The sequence below is a fragment of the Cannabis sativa genome, chromosome 1 (genome assembly GCF_029168945.1).
Source record: "Cannabis sativa cultivar Pink pepper isolate KNU-18-1 chromosome 1, ASM2916894v1, whole genome shotgun sequence".
Classification (NCBI taxonomy): domain Eukaryota; kingdom Viridiplantae; phylum Streptophyta; class Magnoliopsida; order Rosales; family Cannabaceae; genus Cannabis; species Cannabis sativa.
The window spans coordinates 23,615,646-23,640,584 of record NC_083601.1 but is presented as its reverse complement, the minus strand read 5'-3'; the positions used below and the strand labels follow the sequence as shown (position 1 = coordinate 23,640,584).

Genomic DNA, 24,939 nt, shown 5'->3' with positions numbered 1-24,939 from the left:
ATTGGATACTCAATGAAATAACAGCGAACTGTTCTTAAATTTAACTTTTTTTTAAGTTCATAAGTTCTTACTTCAGCTAGAAAACCCCATACACAAAGATGATTCAGAGTAGGTTTTCTTCCAGTCCACAACTCAAAAGGGGTTTCGGGAACAGATTTACTTGGAGCACAATTCAAAATATAAGTAGCAGTCATGAGTGCTTCTCCCTATAAGAGCTCTGACAGATTTGATCTGCTTATCATGTTGCTAATCACGTCGATTAAAGTGAGATTTCTCCTTTCAGTAATGCCATTTTACTTTGGTGAACCAGGTATAGTGTATTGAGAAACTATACCATTTTCTTGTAAGTACTTAGCAAAAAATCCCATGAGTTGTCCAGATTCTGAATAACAACCATACTATTCTCCTCCACGATTTGAATAAACAACTTTGATGACTCATCCTAATTATTTCTCAAGAATATTTCGAAAGATTTTGAGTTTATCAATAGCGTCAGATTTTTCTTTGATCAAGTACTCGAGAAAAATCATTAATGAAAGTTATAAAATACTTACTTCTGCATAAAATAGTGGAATAAGGTTTACTGATGTCAGTGTGGATAATCTCTAATAAAGATAGACTATGGTAGGCATTCTTCTTTCTTGTTTTAGTCAATTTTCTACAAGTACAATCAACATAAGTATCCCAACTAAAATCATCAAGAGGAGGAAGAATTTCAGCTCTAATTATTCGATCAACCCTTGCTTCAGAAAAATTACCCATTTGTGTCATAATAATAAGGATGTTACCGTAATATAAGATCTCTTACCCACATTATTCACTACATTGAAAGAGGAAGTTAAGGAAGTCAATGACAATTTGAAAAGACCATCAGAGTAAAAATAGTGTCCAATTATTCGGAGTCAAACATAATGTCAATATTATGATTGGCAAAACAAAAAGAATATCATTATTTAACCAAAAAGGGAAGCGAAACTAAATTCTTCTTAAAAGGTAGGAACATAAAAAATATTTCTCAAGACAATCATAACTCTAAATTGTAATTCAACAAAAAATGTGCCAACTTAAATAACGTCAACTCCAACATAAGTGCACACTCTAAGTTTTGTCTCCCTCTCACTTGGCTTCCTGAGATCTTTTAGCCCCTGGTTGTGCTTGCTTCTTTTCTAATTTTCCTTATCCATTTTTGGGCTTGAGTTGATAAACATAGTGAGAAGATTCATTCTTCTCCTTTTTCAGCTTGCTTTCCTCAGCTACACACTGAGAAATTAGGTCGATGTCACTCCATTTTTTATTATAAGTGTTGTAGGTTGTCTTGATAAGGCTAAAAGAGGTAGGAAGTGTACAAAGAGCACGATGAATAATATAAGAGTTAGGAAGAGGAATATTATGATCTTTCAACTTGGACTGAACCTTCACAATTTTCAGAATAAAATCTCGCACTCCTTTTGATTCATCATGCTTAATGGCTGTTTCATCCATAAGATGTCTAGCTTCAGCATTTTCACCAGTGCTATATAGTTTTTCTACATCATTGAAAAACTCTTTGGCATTTGTAGTGTCTTGCAAACCACTCAATATTTTAAGGAATGGACTTTTCATAGCAATGCGACTAAGATGATTTGAATTTTCTCATTGTGCATGAAGAGTTTTCTGGGCAGCAGTACTGGTATCAGTACGATCATCATGTTTTTCTTCTCGAAGGCATAAGTTCAAATGTATTATGTCTAAAGTAATTTTCACATCTCGTTTCCATGCCTTAAAGTTGGAACATTCCAAATTTGGATAAAAATATTTATTGTTATTCACAGAAAGGAAATCGAAAACCCAAAAAAAATGAAACTTGATCAAGCTATATGAGCTAAGCAATTAGAAAATACTGTAGAGTCAACTGATCATTATAAACTTTCCTTTAAGTGAGAATATAACACACACATGATCTACCTTCATAAAGTTAACAATAAAGAAAAAATACATATCAATTAAGAATTTATTACCTTTGGGCAAATAACACTACTACAAAATGACTTTTAGTGATACACAATGAATGACTCTAAATACTTTCAGTGGCACTTCAATGCGTGTCATTAATGTGGGTGTCAGGAAAAATACTATTAACACTCTCAAAAAGAGTGTCACTATATCATTTTCTTTTTTATTTTATATGTATAGTGTTACTAGAAAAGTGACGCTATATGGCCTATGTTTTTTTATTAATTCTAAATATATTAATAATGTTATATTATTATTAGTTATAAATATTAAATTTAGCTAGCAAAATAATATTTATTTTTGATGATGACAATAACAATAATTTATTCAATCACAGGATATAAAGAATGTTAATTTTATACATTCATTTCTTTTTCTAAAGACTTAATTTACAATGAAAAATTTCACAGAGAAGAGCATTTACAAAACCCAGAAAATACATTAAGAAAAATTGAACTAAAACATTCAATTTAATCACATAATAAACTACTCGACAATTAATACAATCCCTAAACCAAAATAGTTCAAACTTATCAAAAAATTTAGATAAATGTTTCAAATTTTTTAGGCCCATCGAACACCAAGCCCCATCCCACTTAAATCACGAACCCAGCATCCCGTCAGCCACCAACCCTTCGAACACAGACGGGCGAGATCTGCTCGAGCTTCAATGACGTCCACCTACATAAGAGAGAGAGAGAGAGACTGAGAAACACAAATAAAGAAAATGGAAAAATAAAAAGCCATATACCAGCAGCGAGTTTATTAGCACCCACGACTGGGGGAGGCGAAGAGAAGTCGAGGCAGAGGTTGAGCCGTTATCTCAGATTTGGAGGTTGAACCGCTGTCGTGGTAGGCGGAGAAGCCGAGGCAGAGAGAAAATGGGGTTTAGCTTACACGTTCGTCAGAGGCTGGCTGAGGCCGATGATGAAGACCCAGAGAGGCAGAGACGCGAGGAAGAGAGAGGGATTGCAGAATAAGGACTTAGGGCTTTTTTTTTTCTTTTAATTTGAAATGATTTAGGGCTTTTAAGCTTTGATAACAATTTTAACGCCCGTACTTTTACATAAATTACTAATTTATTTACAAGCGTTAAAATGCGAAAAAACTGTAATGTCGCTTTTATTTATAAACATAATATATTCCATATTTAAGCTCAGTTTGGACTTAAAAAACATAATAATTAATAAATAAAAATAACTACGACATTAATTTAATAACACTTAATAAAATAAATGGAGTGTGCCCTAGACCACCCTCAGTTATATGGTCCTCAGCGAGTACACACATAAGCCTCAAAGGTCTCACTTGCCACCGACTTTCTTAGTTTTACAACCTTAATCTGCACATGGTAAGTTTGATAAGGGTGAGCTACTAAACTCAGTAAGGAAATGCTTGTCACGTAGTTACATAAAAGAAAACATATAACTAAAACTTAGATGCACTTATTTAGACAAATAACAATATATATAAGCTTAATCTTGTCACTGGTAACTAATCACTAGTTTTTAAGCTAAGTCACATAATAATGGTTACGCCCGAGTCTGACTTTGGCAAATAAACCTGAGCTATTGGACTAAATAGCGAAGGACTGGGTTCAGTAAAATCGTACCCATTACTAGATGGCCCCCTATCTACCATATAGACCCAACAGTCAGGTATTTAACATTTATCTTCTCAGTCAAACCATGTCACATAAATTATAATCTGTCTAATTTAAATAATATCAAACTACTACACATTATTTAAATAACATAACAATCATAACTAAATAATGTGAATCTTATAAACACACTATTTACATACATACTTAAATAATACAAATCTTATAAACATATTATTTAAATATATACTTTTAGCAATGGCCATGCTCTAATACCGTAAACATACATAAATAACATGAATCTTATAAACATATTATTTAAATATACATTATACAGTACATTAAATAACAAACAATAAAGAGTCAGGCAGAAGACCTTAGTTAATTTCTCTTTTACTATTCCCTCTCTTCCTATGAATGTTATTACATACAAAAATGTTTTTCTACTTAATTTCCTTATCTCGAGTGTGGAGAAACTAGCTTGATTGCGAGGCTGACTCTTGAGAGCTAATTTTTGGCATATGAGAAACTTAGATGGCATACTTAGTAATTAGTAATGGTATATATATATATATGTGTGATGTTTAAGAACAGAGAGAAGAAGAGAGAAAAGAAGGTAATTTGTTATTGATTAAAGAAATATTACAAGAGGAGTTTATATACAGATACAACTGAACCAAAACAGAGTCAACCAACAAATAACAGAAATACCTAACTAACTAATTGTCCTAACTAACCTATATCTGTAACAGCCCCCTTCAAACTGGGTGTGACTTTGGACACAACACACAGTTTGGTTCGAAAATTAGAGAACTTGAAGCTTGAAATTGGTTTAGTTTGGCAGTCAGCAACTTGAGCTGTAGCAGGTACATGCTTGACATGAATTTGCTGCTGTAGAACCTTGTCACGAACAAAGTATAGATCAATTTCTATATGCTTTGTGCGTGCATGAAGAACGGGGTTAGCAGCCAGTGGCACAGTACTTTGGTTGTCACACCATACAGAAGGAATGACAGTTTGAGGAATATGCAATTCACAAAGAAGAGATTGTATCCAAGTTACTTCAGCAACTGTGCTTGCGAGGCTTCGAAACTCTGCTTCAGAAGATGATCAACTTATGGTGGCTTGCTTTTGAGATTTCCAAGCAACAAGATTGCCACCAAAGTAGATACAATAGCCTGAGGTAGAGCGTCTATCATCGGGATCAGACGCCCAATCTGCATCACAGAAGGCATCAATGGAAAAATCCGAAGTAGGTTTAAGAAGCAAGCCATGATTGAGAGTGCCAGCAATGTATCTTAGGATTCTCTTCATAGCTGTCTAGTGTGTATGCAAGGGATTGTGCATGTATTGACACACTTTATTGACACAAAAAGCTAGTTCTGGTCTTGTAATTGTAGCATACTGCAATGCAACAACAATGGACATGTATAAAGTGGTATCTTTAACAGGTTCACTCCCATAATTGGAGAGCTTAAATCCACTGTTCATAGGAGTATGTTGTGTGTTGACATTATGCATGTTATCCTCTGTGAGAAGATATTGAAGATACTTTGTTTGAGTGAGTAAAATCCCAGCAGAAGTGTGAGTGACCTGACTGCCCAAGAAGTAGTCAACAGTACTAAGATCTTTGAGAGAAAATGTAGAACTTAAATCATGAATGAGTTTTTCTACTAAGTTGTTATCACTACCCATGATGAGAATATCATCAACATATACAAGAATGTAGATGCAAGATTGAGATGTGACTCTGATGAATAGAGATTGATCAGCTTTGGAAAATTAAAAACCATGCTGAATTAGAACTGCGGACAACCTCTCAAACCAGGCCCTTGGTGCCTGTTTGAGACTATAGATAGCCTTGTTGAGCTTACACGCATAGGTTGGATAATCTGGATCAATAAACCCTAGGGGTTGTTGTTGGAAATTATTTACCAGGATCTAGATTTACTAACAAGTATGTTGGATTAACAACCTAATATGAATTCTAAAATAATGAAAATAAACACATATAAAGTTAGAAAACCTTACAGTGGGTGTAGCGGAATAATATGACTCCTTCCGTTCAGATCTCTAGCCCTTGATTCCTTTCTGTAGCAGAGCATCACCAAGATCTGAACCTGGATCTTCTTTTCTCCTTCTTTGATGCAGAAATTCCATAGTCTTACATACTATGATTGAGATACCACTTGATGTGTGTGGGCACTACTCATCTCACAAGGATTTCGAAATTTAGAGAGAAGAAAAGAGAGAGAGGCGTGTGAGGCTTTTTCTGAGAGAAACAAAGTGATCAAAGATGTGTGTCAATTTCCTCAAGCCAACACTTTCTATTTATAGAAAACCCTCTAGGTTTAGGTTAGAATTGTATGGCATTAAAATAATGGAAACTACAAATGGAATTTCCTATGCATAGGGCCGGTCATACAAAGGGTATTGGGCCTCACTTTGCAACTTTGCAACTTTCCCATTTTGTTATTTTCCATTCCCATTTTCTCAAAAAGGCCAATTTTCCAATTTAACCTTTTAAATGCCAATTCTAATTATTTAATAACTTGGAAATAATTATTAAATAATATTCCCATTTAATATATTTATTAATTTAGACATATAAAGTCTCTTAATCAATAAATAAACCTAAAATCTCTTTTCTTTACAATTTCGCCCTTGCTTAGTGAAAATTCATAAAGTAGACATAGTGTAACTTTTAGAATTTTAATTGATTAATTAAAATCAATTAACTGAGTCTTACAAGCAGTATGGTCTCAACTAGTATGGGGACCATGGGTCTATATAACCGAGCTTCCAATAAGTCGAACTGAATTTACCAAGTAAATTCCCTAACTTATTAATTCCTCATTGAATCCACACTTAGAACTTGGAATTGCACTCTCAGTCATATAGAACGTTCTATATGTTCCACGATATAGACACATCATTAGTTATCCATTATTATAACCCTAATATGATTAATGATCCTCTATACAGATGATCTACATTGAAAAGGCACTACTGTTACCGCTACACCTTCAATGTATTTTATCCTTAAAACACTTAACCCTGTATAAATGATATTTCACCTAAGTGAAATGAGATCTCCACCATTTATCTTCGTTTGGTTAAGCTCGAAGGAAATCATCCTTTACTTCTATTTGCCAGATAGAAGCTATAGATTCCATATTTATGTTAGCGCTCCCACTCAATTGCATTACCGTGTTCCCAAAATGTTCGTATCACCCTTACTCAAAAGTAGGCTTAACTAACAAATCAAAGAACACAAATAACACTCTTGAGATTGAGCCTAACCATATCAAGATTGAGATCATTTGATCTAGGATCAACAGGTGATATTGAATTGAATAGACATTACGATAAGTTTTAATATATCTAATCAAAGTTCAATATCGGTCCCTTCCGATGTATACTCCATACATCCGATACTGGTAAACTTTGCCAATGTCCTGGAAAGGACATAACACTTTCCAAGGTGTAAGAATACCTATCGCTGATTATACCATGTCAGTCTAAATCCAGTGTTCTAACAAATCAGGGAATAAACTTTTGAACATATAATAAAGATTATATTCCACTGTGCTGACAACACTATAATCTTTAACAAACTCATATGTTCTGGACTTAAAAGGAATTCATACATTATATCATATAATCATGAAATAAATCATGTGAACCATGCAACATAAAATGTTATTTCTGATCTTTATTAATAAGTAAATCTGATTATATTGAAATGAGTTTTATTTAGGGCATAAAACCCAACAAACTCCCACTTGCACTAATATAAAACAAAAAGTGCATTTCAAATAATCTTTAACACCTTGATATACCAATCAAGTGTAATAGTAGTAAACTCTTTGTAATAGGATCTGACAGGTTGAATTAAACACAACCTCTTCTCCACCATTACTCTTCCTTAATCACAAAATCCTTCATAATGTGAAATTCCTCTCTATATGTCTACTCTCTTGGGATACTGGATTCTATACTTTTTGGCAACTACTCTTTGGTTATTCAGGAAGTAACCCTAGTAGTTAAGGCAAGTTGGAACGGTGCCACAAAAGTATAGAACTTTCCTTAGACTGAATAAGTATCTTTCCTACAACTTTTAATATTCAGTCTCTTTCTGGTAGACCAAGAGATTTCAGATAGGTTTTTACACTTCTCTAAAATCACTACTCCACCCCCAAAGTAATCACCATCTCATTAGCAGACTTTCTAGCACACAGGCAAGTCTCGAAATCTGATGTGGTGTAGTCTAAGAGTTTCAAAACCACCCTTATTGACTAACATATAGTTCCTCTTATTAATCTTAAGATTTACTTGATTGTCTTCCAATGTTCTTCTCCTGGATTAATCTGATACTTACTCATTACTCCCACTCAACAGCAGGTGTCTGGTCTAAGGCATACAAAAGCATATCTGAGACCTCTCACTGTTGATTTAAGAAATTCTTCCATGGCTTTATCTTCTCTGGAATAGTTGAGACTTTTCCTTAGATAAATAAAATCTATATCTAAGAAGTTGTGAAGCTTCTATAGATTGCCATTGGAAAGAAAATGCTCTAGCATCTTACTAAAGTAAGTTGCTTGCATTAGAGTAAGTAATTACCAGGTATACCACAAGCCATAGGTTTATATAAACTCAAACCTATAATACTAGGAACAGGAAGTTTTGTTAAGTCCATTGAATAGACTTATTAACGAAAATTTCCTTTCATGTCCTTGTAACAGAAAACTTTAGGTTACTCCATGTGAATAGATCAAACCATAGTTCTATTGGCTTTCTTCTTAGTTTCTTATCTTGACAATCCATTACTTGTTTAAACTCACAATGGATTTTAATCACTAGTGTCTTTCAAGTCATAAGAAGGTAAAGTTCCTTGAAACTCTCCCACTACAACAAGGTACCGTGAACTATGTCTAAGAAAACTAAATGGTATTGACCTCTTCGGTTGTGTTAAGACAACAGAGGAAGTGGGATCATCTTGTAAAATAAGATGATAGAACACTTTTGGAATCAAGAAAAAATATCTCCTTTATTTGCTACTTTATTTTCAGAGTTAGTCATTTTCTTAGAAAAGTAGTATATGTTTAAACAAACAATTTCTTATCTAATGACTATGGGATGCTCCACCCCTAATCACTTAGAATAGCTAACAAACATGCAAACCAGGGTTAGCAGTTCTAGCTTTTCTTAAGATTTCGATTAGGTCATCCATGAATCTAGTAATGATTTACATTAAGTATGCAACCATTGCATCATTCTAAAATTTTATTTCCATAGAAGGATTTAGGCAACGACAAGTAACTAATCATCAATATGCAACTCGAATTTCTGGGGAAGTAAGTTTGGATATTATTCAAAATCAAATTAATGATCTTTGAACTGCATATCTACTACCTTTTTCTCCACCCCTATCAGTTCGCAAGACCTTTAACCACTTACCATTGCTAGAAATTCATGAAATTTTTCAAACATTTCAAATTTCTTTTTGCGTAAGGTAAAATCTAGAGTGATCGTTTTAAGAATACAATGAAAACTCATATCCACCCCTGAATGGACATCCATCTGCGAATGAGATGAACTTAATTTCAGTGGATATAGGCATATTAACTCTTTGCAGAGAATGATCTTGTCAAAACCACTATGAACAAGATACAAATGCCATAGATTTATAAAATATGTGGTTGTATCTTTTGATGACTTCAGTTTAGTTACATCAAAGAGTTCTTAGAATAGTGCAAGTGGATTCTGGGCACAGAATACTAAACTCATACAGTTTGACTCTATTGAAAGAAAATGGTTATTAAACACTTGTGAAAGTGTAACTGTATAATTAGTAACTCTTTCTTGGACCACCACTACTAATCTAACTCTATGATTTGCCTATACAAGTAGGAGATATCTAAGATTGAGGATTTATATCATTTAGGGATAGAATTCTGGGAATATAATCATATGCGTCATCTAATTTCTTAAGAGAAAATAAGACTTTATATGATTTATAGACCATTCATCCAATGATATGTCATTAAGCTAATTCGAAATGAATAAGTTAAGAGGAATTAGGATAATTTCGTTTTAAATAAGAATCCAACGATGCTCCGATTAGCGAGAGTCAAGGTAATCTTATTTATACAATCTTCTTGTTTCATATTGTAAAATACTAGTCTAAGGTGTCATCAATTGATGAACAGCTAGATGTTGCATATACAATATTTATCTTTCGAGATATAACACTATTATGTTAGTCTAATGGTGAAAATCCATTAGGGATTTATCTCATTAGAAAAACAAGCTAAGTTAGACCAACAATGAAGATTCGAAATTAAACTACAATTTAATAACAGAAAATAACATGGTTCAATACAAATTCATACACAGTTCAGAAATTATGAAGCACATAGCAAGTAGGAATGACAAGTGAAAATACTAAAACATACAATCCTAAATAATTTCCAATGTTTTTAACAAACTGATATCAGTGTCCCGTTTAGGCGAGAGTCAAAGCTACCATTCATTGAACAGAGTTGTCAGCTCATCTAAAATGATCAACATTCTAGCAACCTTTTATTCGATCAAGATTTGAATCCGCGTTGTCCCGTTTAGGCGAGAGTCAAGGCTATTCTATCTTATGAGCTTCCACCATTGTTTCATATTCTTGCAAGTCTTATACAGTCGCCACCATTAGGGTGAGCATAAACTATATAAAAAACTTACAAGATTACTTATCTTTCGAGATTAAACGGTGCTAACTTGCTAATGAACGTTCCTCCATTAGGGAGGATTACTCACTAAAACAATAGCTATGTAAAACCAACAATGGAGATCGAATATCCTTATAATAATAAAGCTCATTATTTAATGAAGGGTTGTATTTTCTTCTAATATTTATTTTAATCCATTTATTTTAAATATATATTTATTTAATTAAAATTTCCAATTTAGAATGAAAAATTCCAAATATAAATTTTAATTTAATATTTATAAATTATACTTAGATGGATATGAAAATAACGTGAATTATTTCTATCTTAGTAATAATTTCCATAAATATTTAGAAAATTATTCAATTCAAGTTGTTTCAAAATTAATTTAAATTAATTTACAACTCAAATTTAATTTTCTATAAATATATATTGCATTTCGAAAATGCTTTAAAATAAAATAAAAATAAATCCTGGAAAATTACTCTAATTTTATGTTGGCCCAAAATTAATAAAAATTAATTTTCAACAAAAAATATAATTTTCCTATTTAATTAAATATCTAAGAAAAATTTCAAATATTTAAGTATCATGATTAAAAATTAACTTAAATATTAATTTTCTATTTAATTAAATACACTAGAAAAATACTTCAAGCAAAACAGATAATATCTATCTAGACTTTCATAGACTAATTAATCCAATTTCTAATTATAATATATTTTAGTTCATTTATTTCAATTAATCATTAAATGAAAAAAATCAATGATTTAAGTTGGTCCAAAATTAAATAAATAATTTTCAAATTTAATCTATTTTTCAAATAAAATTTGAAATTTCTAGATCAAGGTGATGCAATTTCGAAATTTTGGGAAATGATTAATAAAATAAAATAAAATATATTTTGAAAATTATTCAAACTTAAGTTATTCTGAAATAAAATTTCAAACTTAAAATAATTTTCAACTTTAATTAAATAACATGAAAATAACAATATTAAAGTATCATGATGAAAATCAACTTAGATATTGAATTTTCAATTTAATTAAATGTATTAAATTCAAGAAATAAATAATTAAGTAAAGAGGAAACTTAATTATTAATTCTAGTTTAATACTAGGAAAATATACTAAACTTAGATTGTACCAAAATTAATTATGAGACAATTAATTTCACAATCAATGATATTTTCCTATTTAATATTAGAAATAATAATTAGTACTAGAAATAACTATCTAGAATATATCATTAACTAAGTGTTTTTCTAAAATTAACTTTAAAATATTACAATGAAAAATAAATTTCATATATTTTAAAAGTTAATTATGTTGCTAATTCAATTTTAATTAGGTTAGACTAATATAATTAACCTAATAAGATTTTAATTTCCTTTTTTCTAGGTTATTCTAAAAGATATTTTTGACGTTCATGTCTATTGACATGGTTTCTGTGTATATTGTTTGTGAGTGAGATTTGTTTTTGACGTTCTCGGTTTATTCTTTTGTTCCAGTAGAGGGTGTTATTTGTTTCTTGGCTCTTTGTTCTCTTTGCTGCTATCGAACCTGGGAAGAGGGATTGGATTTGCTTTGCTTCATCGTCAAACATTATGGCCTCATCTAGTCGACACACAGGAGCCCTGGAGAATGAAACTCTGATGTTTCATATTGACGAGGAAGACTTGGAAGATGTTACTGTCACAGCGGAAGAACGGGATGAAGGTATTGATGATCGGTGGTGCCTGGTAGGGAGGTTCTTATCCAACCGAGTAATCGACTTCGAAAAAATGCAGAATATATTGGCTTCATTATGGCAACCAGGTATGGGAATGTTTGTTAAGCAACTTGACAATAATCGATTTCTATTTCAATTTTATCATGAAATTGATATCCAACGGGTGATCAATGGTAGCCCTTGGACTTATGATCGTATGCAACTGATTATTGAGAGATTAAAAGTTGGTGGTGATCCGAAACTACTATCATTGAATACTCTTGATATTGGGGTTCAATTACATGATGTCGAACCTGGTTTCATGTCCGAATCAACAATCAGAAAAGTTGGAAATACTATGGGGAAATTTTTGGAGTCCGATCCCAAGAATTTTATTGGTGTATGGCGAGATTATCTTCGGATGAGAGTTACTCTAGACATTACTAAACCACTTCGAAGACGTATGAAGATCACTAAGGAAGATGGGAATTGGTTTTGGATTAACTTCAAATATGAGCGATGCCCTACCTTTTGTTTTATTTGTGGCATTATTGGTCACTCCGACAAATTCTGCCCACGTCTTTTCCATCAACCAATTGATCGTATAGAGAAGCCGTATGGTGAATTCATGAAAGCTCTACCGCAGCGTAATCACAAGAATGTTGGTTCTAGATGGCTCCGAACCAAGGGATGGTGTCCTCCGGTGGCGACGTCGACTGAAGCCTCGAGAGCGGAGATGAATGAACCTGGCTCAAAAAATGGTGGAAAGGCTCCAGCTGCTACTGCCGACTTTCATGGAGATTCGACCGAGAATGGTGGAGGTAATAGTGGGATACAATTGGCTAGAATGAAGGGAGTGATTATGGGTGATGGGGATAGGAATATTGATGAGATTAATATGGAAAAAAATAGTAATGATGGGCTGGTTATTTTTGATAATAAAAAAAGGAAAATGACAATAGATAACCAAGTTGAGAATGCTGAGGTGGAAAAGGAAATGAGTAACCTTTCAAAAAACTCATCTTTGGCGGGCCTTGGTATTGGGGCTCGCCAGTCATCATGAAAATTTTATGTTGGAACTGTCGTGGGCTTGGGCCGTCACGAAATGTTCAGTTCCTTAAAGAGATGGTTACTACTAAGCGGCCCAATATTGTGTTTTTGTGTGAAACGTTGTGTAAGAAGATGAAGGTGGATCACTTGAGTAGAGCTTTGGGCTTTGAGGGGTGTTTTGTTGTAGAAGCCCAAGGAAGAAGTGGGGGTTTGGCTATGCTTTGGAAGAACCAAGAAGAGGTTTCGGTGGACACTTTTTCAATGAACCATATTGACTGTAAAGTCTCTTTTGAAGGACAACAAGAATTTAGATTCACTGGAGTGTATGGTGAACCCAATAGAAGTCTTCGAAGGAAAACATGGGAGCTTTTAACAACACTTCTTACTCGGTCAACTTTGCCTTGGTGCCTCATGGGAGATTTCAATAATGTCCTCAATCAATCTGAAAAAATTGGTGGTCAACCTTACCCGATGTGGCTCATCGAAGGATTTCAAGAGGCCATGCGGTTATGTGGTTTGAGAGATATGGAAATGCATGGGCATCCTTTTACTTGGGAAAAAAGTAGAGACTCTCCTAATTGGATTGAAGCTAGACTTGATAGAGCTTTGGTGAATAATGATTGGTTAAGCATTTTTCCTTTGGCAAAACTCACTAATCTTGAGATATCTCCTTCAGATCATTCTCCGTTACTCTTGGAACTTCAAGTGGGTTCGGCTCCTCCTCATGAGTACCGGTTTAAGTTTGAAAATTGGTGGACGACGCATCAAGGGTGTGAGGAAATTATAGCTAATTGTTGGGATAGAATGCATGGCCACGGCATTGAGGAGAAGTTAGAAGAATGTGGCCGTGAGCTACTTCAGTGGGGAAAAGAAGTTTTTGGGAGTTTTTCTTCTCGTATTAAAAGCTGTAATCGTGAGTTGAAGCGGTATAAAAGTAGAAGAGATGAAGAGGGAAAGCAACTTTTTTATGATGCCAAAAAAGAACTATTTGCGGTGCTCAATCAAAGGGAAACTTTTTGGAAGCAAAGATCGAAACAACTTTGGTTGAAGGAAGGTGATCAAAATAGTAAGTTCTTTCACTCCAAGGCTAGTACGCGAAGACGCAACAATCAGATTCTCTGCTTGAAAGATGATGAAGGTAATTTGCGCCATTGGGATAGCGGTTTGGATAATGTCATTGTGGAGTTTTATTCTAAGCTGTTTACTGCTGAGGCTACAACTTGGGAGGATGTGCTTGATTGTGTCAATCCAACAGTTCGTGAGGAGCATAATGTAATGTTGCTTCGGCCAATTACTGATGAGGAGGTCAAAGAAGCAGTTTTCCAGATGCACCCAGACAAGTCACCAGGTCCTGATGGTATGAATCCTAAATTTTTTCAAAAATATTGGCCTATTGTTGGTAATGATGTGATCAATACAGTTCGAGCTTTCTTTTGTAATGAATACATGCCGAATGGGATGAATGACACCAATATTGTTCTCATTCCTAAAAAGAAGAAACCTGATAGGATGAGTGAGCTGCGTCCTATATCCCTTTGTAATGTTATTGCTAAAGTCATTACTAAAGTTTTGGCTAATAGAATGAAGGGATTATTATCTGAGGTTATATCTTTGAATCAAAGCGCTTTCATCCCTGGAAGATTAATCACAGATAATATCATGGTAAGCTTTGAAGTCTTGCACTATTTGAAAAGAAAGCAAGTTGGCAAGGATGGCTATATGGCACTGAAACTGGATTTAAGTAAGGCGTATGACAGAGTTGATTGGCACTTCTTATGTGCTATGTTGAGACGAATGGGGTTTGCTGATAAATGGGTCCGCCTTATTTTTGGTTGCTTATCTTCAGTGCAGTATCAGATTGTTACAACTGGTCATACTTTGGGACCGATTACTCCAAGTAGAGGGCTTCGTCAGGGTGATCCCATTTCTCCTTATTTGTTCCTTGTGTGCGCTGAATGCTTCTCTGCCGTCATCAGAAGATTTGAAGAGAAGAAGTGGATCCATGGAATAAAAGTGGCTAACGGGGCACCATTGGTATCTCATATGTTATTTGCTGATGATAGTTTTCTCTATTGTAAGGCAACGAATGGGGAAGTTACTCGTGTGCTTCAATTGCTTCAAATGTTTTCTATGGCTACTGGTCAACAAGTAAACTTTGAAAAGTCTTCGGTGTTCTTTAGTACTAATACCTCCCCGGAAACGAGACAAATAATTTGTACTAGAATGGGCATTCAGGAGGCAGCTGAGAATAGCAAGTACTTGGGACTCCCAAGTTCGATTGGAAGAAACAAGAATGCCGCCTTTGGTTTTGTGAAAGATAAGGTGCATAAACGAATTCAAACATGGGACAACAAGTTTCTTTCTAGAGCGGGTAAAGAAGTGCTTATTAAGTCGGTTGTTCAAGCCCTCCCAGCTTACACTATGAATGTCTTTCTCATCCCAGTTGGCATTTGCCATGATATCGAGCGAGCTATTAGCCAATTTTGGTGGCGATCTTCTTCTAAAAAAGGAATTCATTGGATGAATTGGAATAAGCTTTCAGCTCACAAAGCTAATGGTGGCATGGGGTTTTGAGACTTTAGAGATTTTAACCTTACGCTTTTGGCCAAGCAAGGGTGGAGACTCCTCACTTGTGGTGATACTCTGATGGGTAAAATTTTTAAAGCTCGCTACTTCTCTACGGGGTCTTTTCTTACGGCTACTCTTGGTTCTAATCCAAGTTACATTTGGAGAAGTGTGCTTGAAGCTCAAGCATTGGTTCGGGCTGGGGTTAGGAAGATGGTTGGCGATGGATCTTGTAACGTCCCCGCTTCAAGCCTCCATTGGGCCCTTACACCCACGGACTAATGGCTCTTATACACGAGTACGCCACTCTGGCTGCTTCCTAGATTGATGACTGACCCTACAGACCAACACGAGTGTTTTCAGCGTGCTTTGTCCTCACTCACACGCATCCTGGGAAAACTTCCCAGGAGGTCACCCATCCTTGAAATTGCTCCAGGCTAAGCACGCTTAACTGTGGAGTTCTTTCGAGATGGGCTACCGAAAAATAAGATGCACCTTGTTGACATAGGTAGTACCAATCAATCCATTTAAGCTCTCTTCAACTGTGTAGTCCCATACCTACACAGTCTTAGAATCATCCCACTTGACCTTCCCCAGGCGGTGTGGGATTGCACAGCTTACCCGGTATTTCCCCTTACGGATCACGGGACTACTGACTGTCACAATCACCCTCCCTTACGGGGTCCGACGTCCTCGTCGACCACACTTCCGGCTGGGTCAAGGCTCTGATACCATTTGTAACGCCCTTACTTACGTAAAATAAGATGCCATAAATAAACTGGCGTTAAGATACTAATGTTGCCTTTATTAAAAAAAAAATACTTTTCAAAACATGGGTACCCAGTTGAAAATAAAGTATTACCACTTAGGGAAAAGTAATAGAAAATTTAAACGATAACATCCTCAATAAGTTTAATAAATTAAAAAAAAAACTTTCAGCGGAAGATGGCCAAGACCACACGCAGTTACATGATCACACGAGATACACCCCATGCTGCCCAGACTCAACTTGTCACCGAAAGCTTACAGGCTTACTTATCTGCACATAGGGAGTAAATAAGGGGTGAGCTGCAAAGCCCAGTAAGGAAAAAACAAAATACTATGTACCAGCATTCACACATCATAGCACAAACATATACATCAAACATACAACAACCTAATTATAAGTATAAATAGAGGCAGCCACACAAATACTGAAATACCACATACTCACACTCACAATCACACTCCAGCTTCCATACAAATCTAGAGTGTCTTACGTTCTTAACCAGAACGCAGTACCAATAACCAGTGCACCCTTACGTACACTGCCTCACTTACCACATCACCATACATGTGTAGTTTCCAACCACTTCCAAGTACCTGGAACATGATTAAACAGCCATATACAATTCCTCGATAAAACACTATTTCACCGAAACTATCACATTCCACAGTTTCAATACAATTTATTCAAGCAATCATACTAGATACTCAAACCATATAAAAAGCAAGTATAAAGTATAATTATTTTTCCTTACCTCAACTCCGCTGTAATTAACTCCTACGATACCTTCTAGGCCCTATAACAATTAGTGAAACCCTTAGTCTACCGATAAACTCAATATATTTATTATTCTTACTGTACAGCAAGTTTAGCCTAGAATTTGACTTATAAAACGTTTGAATTAGAAGTTCTACTGTTCACAAAGTTTTTAGTTAATTGAAAGACCTTTCTAACGGTATAAAGATCACCAAAATCGGAGCTATAACCTAGGAGTTATGCATGTTTTCTCAAAACAGTTTCTTTAAAATCCTGGATCATGCCGATTTCTGAATACAGCCTAAAAATAAAAGTTTTAAAAATAGTTACACCCCGATCTAGACAATACTTTCTTCATAAAAAAATGTAGCTATTTTTCTAAGCTTTAAAACGAGATAAAGATCTTTTAAAATGGATCAAAAGTGAGAGAGATATTGAATTTTTACTGAAGACACTTTTTCTAAAACGAAACTTAAAACGAAATACCATAACCGAGTAAAGATCCTAACTTTTGACTGGTAAGAACTCCAAACTAGGGAAAGGTTTCTTCAAAGAAAATATGGATTATTGAATTATCTTTCTAACAGTACAAGAATCGCTGTAAAATAATAGATATCGAGAGAGATATCACACTTTTACTAAGGCAATATCGGAAAGAAATTTTAAAAAGCTGTAAATCGACAGTCAGTGTAAAACATGAATTTGTTGACATCGAAATAATCAGAATTAGGAAAGAATTTCTTCATAAAAAATATAGATCATTAAATTATCTTTAAAACAGTACCTAGATCACTGAAAACGGACCTATGGGGAGAGAGATATGATAGTTTTATGAAAGCCTATTTCTCTGAAAACGAAAATAAAAACAAGTACGAATTTTACCTGAAGATTTCGAAGACACGGAACGATGATCGGTTGATTGCTAACCCCGAAGCTCTTAAGATTAAAACAATTGATTTGGTTCAATAGAGAGAATAAAAAAAAGGAAATTGAGAGATGGTGAGAATAAAGGAATACGATACTATCTGGCTGCTAGGGTTCTAGAGTATATACGTATATAACATATCGTATAATAGGTTTAAATTTAAAAATAAAAATCTAACTAATCAGATAAAATTATGCTGATTTAAATTTAAATTTTAAATTTTAAACTAACTAATCTAATGCTTCACTATTTATTTATCTCACTATTTAATATATATATATTTTTCTTTTCTAGTTACACACGCACAACAACAACAACAACAACAACAACAACAACAACAACAACAACAACAACAACAACAACAACAACAACAACAATAATAATAATAATAATAATAATAATAACAATATAATTGTATCACACTTAATATACCAAATACCAATATATGTATATAAACTGGATATTACATTCTACCCTCCTTAAAGGAAATTTCGTCCTCGAAATTAGACTTACCAAAAAGTTCGGGGTACTGTTCTTTCATGTCTCCCTCCATTTCCCACGTTGCCTCCCTTTCTGAACGGTTGCTCCACAGAACTTTTACTAGAGGAATACTTTTGGACCTTAACTCCTTCGTTCCTCTCTCTATAATGTGAATTGGTCGCACTTCATAACTCAAGTTCTGCTTTAGCTCCATTCTTTCATAGTTCAGCACGTGTGATGGATCCGACACGTATTTTCGTAGCATAGAAATATGGAACACATTATGCGTCTCAGCTAATACTGGTGGCAATGCCAGTCGATAAGCTACCTGTCCCACTCTGTCCAATATCTCAAAAGGACCTATAAATCTTGGACTTAGCTTTCCTCGCTTTCCAAAACGCATAACCCCTTTCATAGGTGACACTCGAAGGAACACTTTATCACCCACTGCAAATTCCACATTCCGTCTCTTTGCGTCGGCATAACTTTTCTGGCGGCTTTGTGCAGTTACCATTATATTTCGAATCTTTTCTACCGCTTCAGTGGCCTCTCTTACTAGGTCTGGGCCTAAGTATCGCTTTTTGCCAACCTCATCCCAGTGTAGTGGTGATCGACACTTCCTCCCATACAACATTTCATAGGGTGCCATCCCTATTGTAGATTGATAGCTATTGTTGTACGAGAACTCCATTAGTGGCAAATAGTTGCTCCAGTTACTTGGGAAATCCAACGCACAAGCTCGTAGCATGTCTTCTAGTATTTGAATAGTTCGTTCCAATTGTCCATCAGTTTGAGGATGGAATGCTGTACTCAACTTCAGTTTTGTGCCCAAAGCACTTTGCACACTTTCCCAAAACTTAGAAGTAAAAACTGAACCTCTATCAGATACAATGGTCTTTGGGACTCCGTGTAGCCTTACAATTTCTTTTACATACAGTCCAGCATATTGCTCTGCATTGTAATTAGTGCGCGCAGGCAGAAAATGTGCTGATTTAGTGAGTCTGTCAATAATCACCCAGATGGAATCCTGTTGTTTGCTGTTCTTCGGTAACCATGTCACAAAATCCATAGCAATATCTTCCCATTTCCACTCAGGAATATCAAGAGATTGCAACAGCCCTGCAGGTCTCTGGTGTTCGGCCTTAACTTGCTGGCAGGTAAGACATTTCGCTACAAATTCTGCTATATCATTTTTCATTCCCGGCCACCAATACCTACCTTTCAGATCATTGTACATTTTGGTTGATCCTGGGTGTAAAGAATAGGGTGTAGTGTGCGCCTCTTGTAAGATTTTTGATTGCAACTCCACTTTCTTAGGTACACACACCCTTGCCTTGTATAGTAGAATACCCTCTTCATTAACTGAGAAGTCCCCGGCTTTCCCATTTTGTAGTTCGACCCGCTTCTTGATTAAAAATTCATCTTGGGCTTGTTCTTCTTTGATATTCTCTAATAAATTTGATTCAATTGTGAGGTTAGCTAGCTTTCCTGTTACTAACTCTATTCCAGATCTCTCGATTTCCTGTTGCAACGACACTTTTAATGCCCTTAACATTGATAAGCTTGTATGGGCCAAGGCGTCTGCTAAGTGCATCCGCCACTACATTAGCCTTTCCAGGATGGTACAGTATCTCACAATCGTAATCTTTTACCAGTTCCAACCACCGCCTCTGTCTCATGTTGAGCTCTTTCTGCGTAAAGAAGTATTTTAGGCTTTTGTGATCTGTGTATATTTCACACTTCTCTCCATAGAGGTAGTGCCTCCGCATTTTCAATGCAAAGACCACCGTCGCCAACTCTAAGTCATGAGTTGGGTACCTTGTCTCATACTCCTTTAGCCGCCTAGAGGCATAGGCTACCACCTTCTCATTACGCATCAACACACGCCCAAGCCCTTGCTTTGATGTGTCGCAATATACTACAAATTTGTCTTTGTTAGTTGGAACACACAGACGAGTGTCGTTATGAGTTTATCTTTCAATGTCTGAAAGCTTTCCTCACATTTATCTGTCCATGCAAATTTTTGTTGCTTTCGAGTCAAATTCGTCAATGGTGTGGCTATTTTTGAGAACCCTTCAACGAATCTCCTATAATATCCAGCTAGTCCGACGAAACTCCGAACCTCACTTGCGGTTTTTGGTTTTGGCCAGCTCTTCACTGCTTCAATTTTCGCAGGGTCCACCTCTACCCCATCTTTGGACACTATATGGCCTAGAAACGCCACTTTCTCCAACCGTAACTCACACTTTTTGAATTTGGCGTACAATTGGTGCTCTTTGAGTCTACTTAGAGTTAGCCTTAAGTGCTCCTCATGCTCTTCCATTGTCCTTGAATAAATGAGTATGTCATCAATGAATACCACCACAAACTTGTCAAGATATTCCTTGAATACTCTATTCATTAAATCCATGAAGGCCGGAATTTCTTTGGGGCATTGGTTAACCCAAATGACATCACTAGAAATTCATAATGCCCATACCGTGTTCGAAATGCCGTCTTTGCTATATCTTCCTCTCGGACTTTCAATTGGTGGTACCCAGATCTCAAGTCGATCTTTGAAAAGACGATCGCCCCTTGTAACTGATCAAACAAATCATCGATGCGAGGCAAGGGATACTTGTTCTTTATAGTCACTTTGTTCAGCTCTCGATAGTCTATACACATCCGCATACTACCGTCCTTCTTCTTGACGAACAACACTGGCGCACCCCAAGGTGAGTAACTTGGTCTAATGAACCCCTTGTCTAAAAGATCTTGTAGTTGAGCCTTCAATTCCTTCAATTCATTGGGAGCCATGCGGTATGGAGCCCTCGAGATTGGTGCTGTGCCTGGCGCTAACTCAATCACAAATTCTATCTCTCTATCTGGGGGTAGCCCTGGTAGGTCTTCCGGAAAAACTTCTTGGAATTCACATACTATGTGGACATTCTCTGGCTTCGAGGGTGGTTTCTCTTGACTTGTCTACTATGCGGCCAAGTATGCTTGACATCCCGCACGTATCATCCTTTGTGCTTTCGGGGCTGTAACTAGCGGTAAGCTTGACTTGACTTTGATTCCTTCAAATATGAATGCCTCTCCAGATTCAGGGGTGAAAGTCACTGTCCTCTTTCGGCAGTCTATTGTTGCTCCATGTCGTGATAGCCAATCCATACCCAAGATAAGATCGTAATCCCTCATCTCCAGCTCTATCAGATCTCCACTAAGTTCCTTGTCTGCAATCCTTATTGGCGCATCCCGCACTCCTCTAGATGATATCATAACCTCGCCCGAGGGCAACTCCGTCATGAACTTATAACTAAAGTTTACATACGGTAGTTCTAACTTATCTATCATCTTTAAAGCAATAAATGAGTGCGTAGCTCCAAAATCAAATAAAACGGACATAATTTTCCAGAGATAGAAATCTGACCTGCAACCACAGTGTTACTAGTCTCAGCCTCCCCTTTGGTTAGTGAAAATACTTGACCTAGGACAAGTTTGTCATCCTTGAGTTGATCACCCTATTGCGGACAGTCCTTCTTATAATGGCCTGGTTGTCCGCACTTGTAACAAGTCTTGCCTTTTAGTCGACATTCTCCTGGATGCTTACGACTACATGTTGGGCATAGTGAGTACTCCACATATGGCTTCTTCCCTTTATAGCTATTGGACCCTATCTTGTTTCTCTTGTTGGCTTCGTTGTGTTGGTTACTCAGAGCTTTCCGTTTGTTATCATTACCTCCATCACTGGCCTTCTTGGCCTCCCACCTTGCTGTATTGTCTTTCTGTATACGACTTTCACACAACTCAGCTTCTAGGGCTTTTTCCAGTACCTCAGCATACGTGGTTGCCCTTACTCCTGACATCGCTATGTCCCGACTTATTCGGGAGTCGAGCCCTTCAGTAAAACGATGAATCCTCAAAAACTCAGTAGGAACCAGATCTGTGGCAAACTTTGCTAATCTGTCAAATTGCCGAGCATACTCTGTAACTGTAGACTTACCCTGCCTCAGGTTCGTGAACTCATTAACTCTAGCTGAGCGTATTGCTTTACGGAAGTATTTTTTGAAAACTTGCATAAAGTCAGCCCAAGTCATTGCGGCCACATCCCGTGTTTGTTTAATAACGTCCCACCACATGCAAACATCCTTCTTCAATAAACTAGCAGTACAAGCTACACTATCTCTATTGCCAAGCCGCATGTACTCGACAATACCTTCCACTATTCTTGACCATTCCTCAGCTTCCATTGGATCTGAGCCCCCTTCAAAATTTGGTGGGTGTTGCTTGCGGAACCTTTCATATATTGGTTCCCATCGACCCTCCGGCACAGGCATGTATTGCACCGGCAAAAATCGATGTTGTCCTTGATTGGATTGTTCCTGACGGTTGTGAGCCTCTTCATCTCGCTTCCTAATTTCTTCCCTGAGACGAGCAACTTCTTGCGCCAAATCTTCTTGTTGTGGTGGCACCACTACAGGGGCGTTTTGGTGTTCTTGACCAACTACCCCAGCAGGGACTTGGTGGTTGCCCCCACCTTGACCTGGTTGTTGTCCATTTACAGGGGCATTTTGATTCTCCTGGATCACCGCCTCGGTAGGGACATGCTGGTTTCCCCTGCCTCGACCGCGAGCACTTCCTCGCCCTCGACCTCTAGCTCGGTCTCTTACAGCCGCTCTTTCATTCAACCGGTTTGATCTTCTGGGTTCAACGTTTTCCATCAAATCCCTTAACTTGTTCTTCAAAAGAAAGGAGATGGTAGCGGTAAGAAAAAAAATAACCAAAGATGTATCTCGCTCAAAAAGGAAATATCTATACACTAAATTATATAAACTTAAAAAAAACGTAAATCATCAAGCAACAATTCACCATGTAAAATAAATAATCTTCACTCATAAAAAAAAATTACACTAATAAGAAAATTGTTTGAGTTATACTAAAATTCTAACTCCGAAGAATCAGTTAATTGTTTCGATTAACCATACCCTAAACTTCTAGCTAACTAAAGGAAAATCAAAAGATAAAGACTAAACCAAATTTAACATATAAGACATAACATATATAAAGCATACATACTAGATGACAAGTTGATCCTTTACAGCGATGGTGTGTATGTCGCGTGAATTCAAGATCAATGTAACTGTGGCTCTGGTACCATTTGTAACGTCCTCGCTTCAAGCCTCCATTGGGCCCTTACACCCACGGACTAATGGCTCTTATACACTAGTACGCCACTCTGGCTGCTTCCTAGATTGATGACTGACCCTACAGACCAACACGAGTATTTTCAGCGTGCTTTGTCCTCACTCACACGCATCCTGGGAAAACTTCCCAGGAGGTCACCCATCCTTGAAATTGCTCCAGGCCAAGCACGCTTAACTGTGGAGTTCTTTCGAGATGGGCTACCGAAAAATAAGATGCACCTTGTTGACATAGGTAGTACCAATCAATCCATTTAAGCTCTCTTCAACTGTGTAGTCCCATACCTACAGAGTCTTAGAATCATCCCACTTGACCTTCCCCAGGCGGTGTGGGATTGCACAGCTTACCCGGTATTTCCCCTTACGGATCACGGGACTATTGACTGTCACAATCACCCTCCCTTACGGGGTCCGACGTCCTCGTCGACCACACTTTCGGCTGGGTCAAGGCTCTGATACCATTTATAACGCCCTTACTTACGTAAAATAAGATGCCATAAATAAACTGGCGTTAAGATACTAATGTTGCCTTTATTAAAAAAAAAACACTTTTCAAAACATGGGTACCCAGTTGAAAATAAAGTATTACCACTTAGGGAAAAGTAATAGAAAATTTAAACGACAACATCCTCAATAAGTTTAATAAATTAAAAAAAAACTTTCAGCGGAAGATGGCCAAGACCACACGCAGTTACATGATCACACGAGATACACCCCATGCTGCCCAGACTCAACTTGTCACCGAAAGCTTACAGGCTTACTTATCTGCACATAGGGGGTAAATAAGGGGTGAGCTGCAAAGCCCAGTAAGGAAAAAACAAAATACTATGTACCAGCATTCACACATCATAGCACAAACATATACATCAAACATACAACAACCTAATCATAAGTATAAATAGAGGCAGCCACACAAATACTGAAATACCACACACTCACACTCACAATCACACTCCAGCTTCCATACAAATCTGGAGTGTCTTACGTTCTTAACCAGAACGCAGTACCAATAACCAGTGCACCCTTACGTACACTGCCTCACTTACCACATCACCATACATGTGTGGTTTCCAACCACTTCCAAGTACCTGGAACATGATTAAACAGCCATATACAATTCCTCGATAAAACACTATTTCACCGAAACTATCACATTCCACAGTTTCAATACAATTTATTCAAGCAATCAT

At 36.4% G+C, this 24,939-nt stretch overlaps 2 protein-coding genes across 2 annotated transcripts; both read right to left on the bottom strand.

Moving 5' to 3' along the window:
- Positions 1–4,915: 4,915 nt before the first annotated feature.
- On the bottom strand, positions 4,916–5,290 carry LOC133032694 (uncharacterized mitochondrial protein AtMg00810-like). Its single transcript, XM_061106845.1, has one exon. The coding sequence runs from the start codon at positions 5,288–5,290 to the stop codon at positions 4,916–4,918; it is 375 nt and encodes a 124-aa protein (XP_060962828.1).
- A 15,197-nt stretch (positions 5,291–20,487) lies between these two features.
- On the bottom strand, positions 20,488–20,979 carry LOC133032644 (uncharacterized mitochondrial protein AtMg00860-like). Its single transcript, XM_061106742.1, has one exon. The coding sequence runs from the start codon at positions 20,977–20,979 to the stop codon at positions 20,488–20,490; it is 492 nt and encodes a 163-aa protein (XP_060962725.1).
- Between the last annotated feature and the right edge of the window lie 3,960 nt (positions 20,980–24,939).

Coding starts and splice junctions, on each gene's coding strand:
- LOC133032694 (XM_061106845.1), bottom strand. CDS start 5,290: ATGGGTAGTGATAACAACTTAGTAGAAAAACTCATTCATGATTTAAGT.
- LOC133032644 (XM_061106742.1), bottom strand. CDS start 20,979: ATGGATTTAATGAATAGAGTATTCAAGGAATATCTTGACAAGTTTGTG.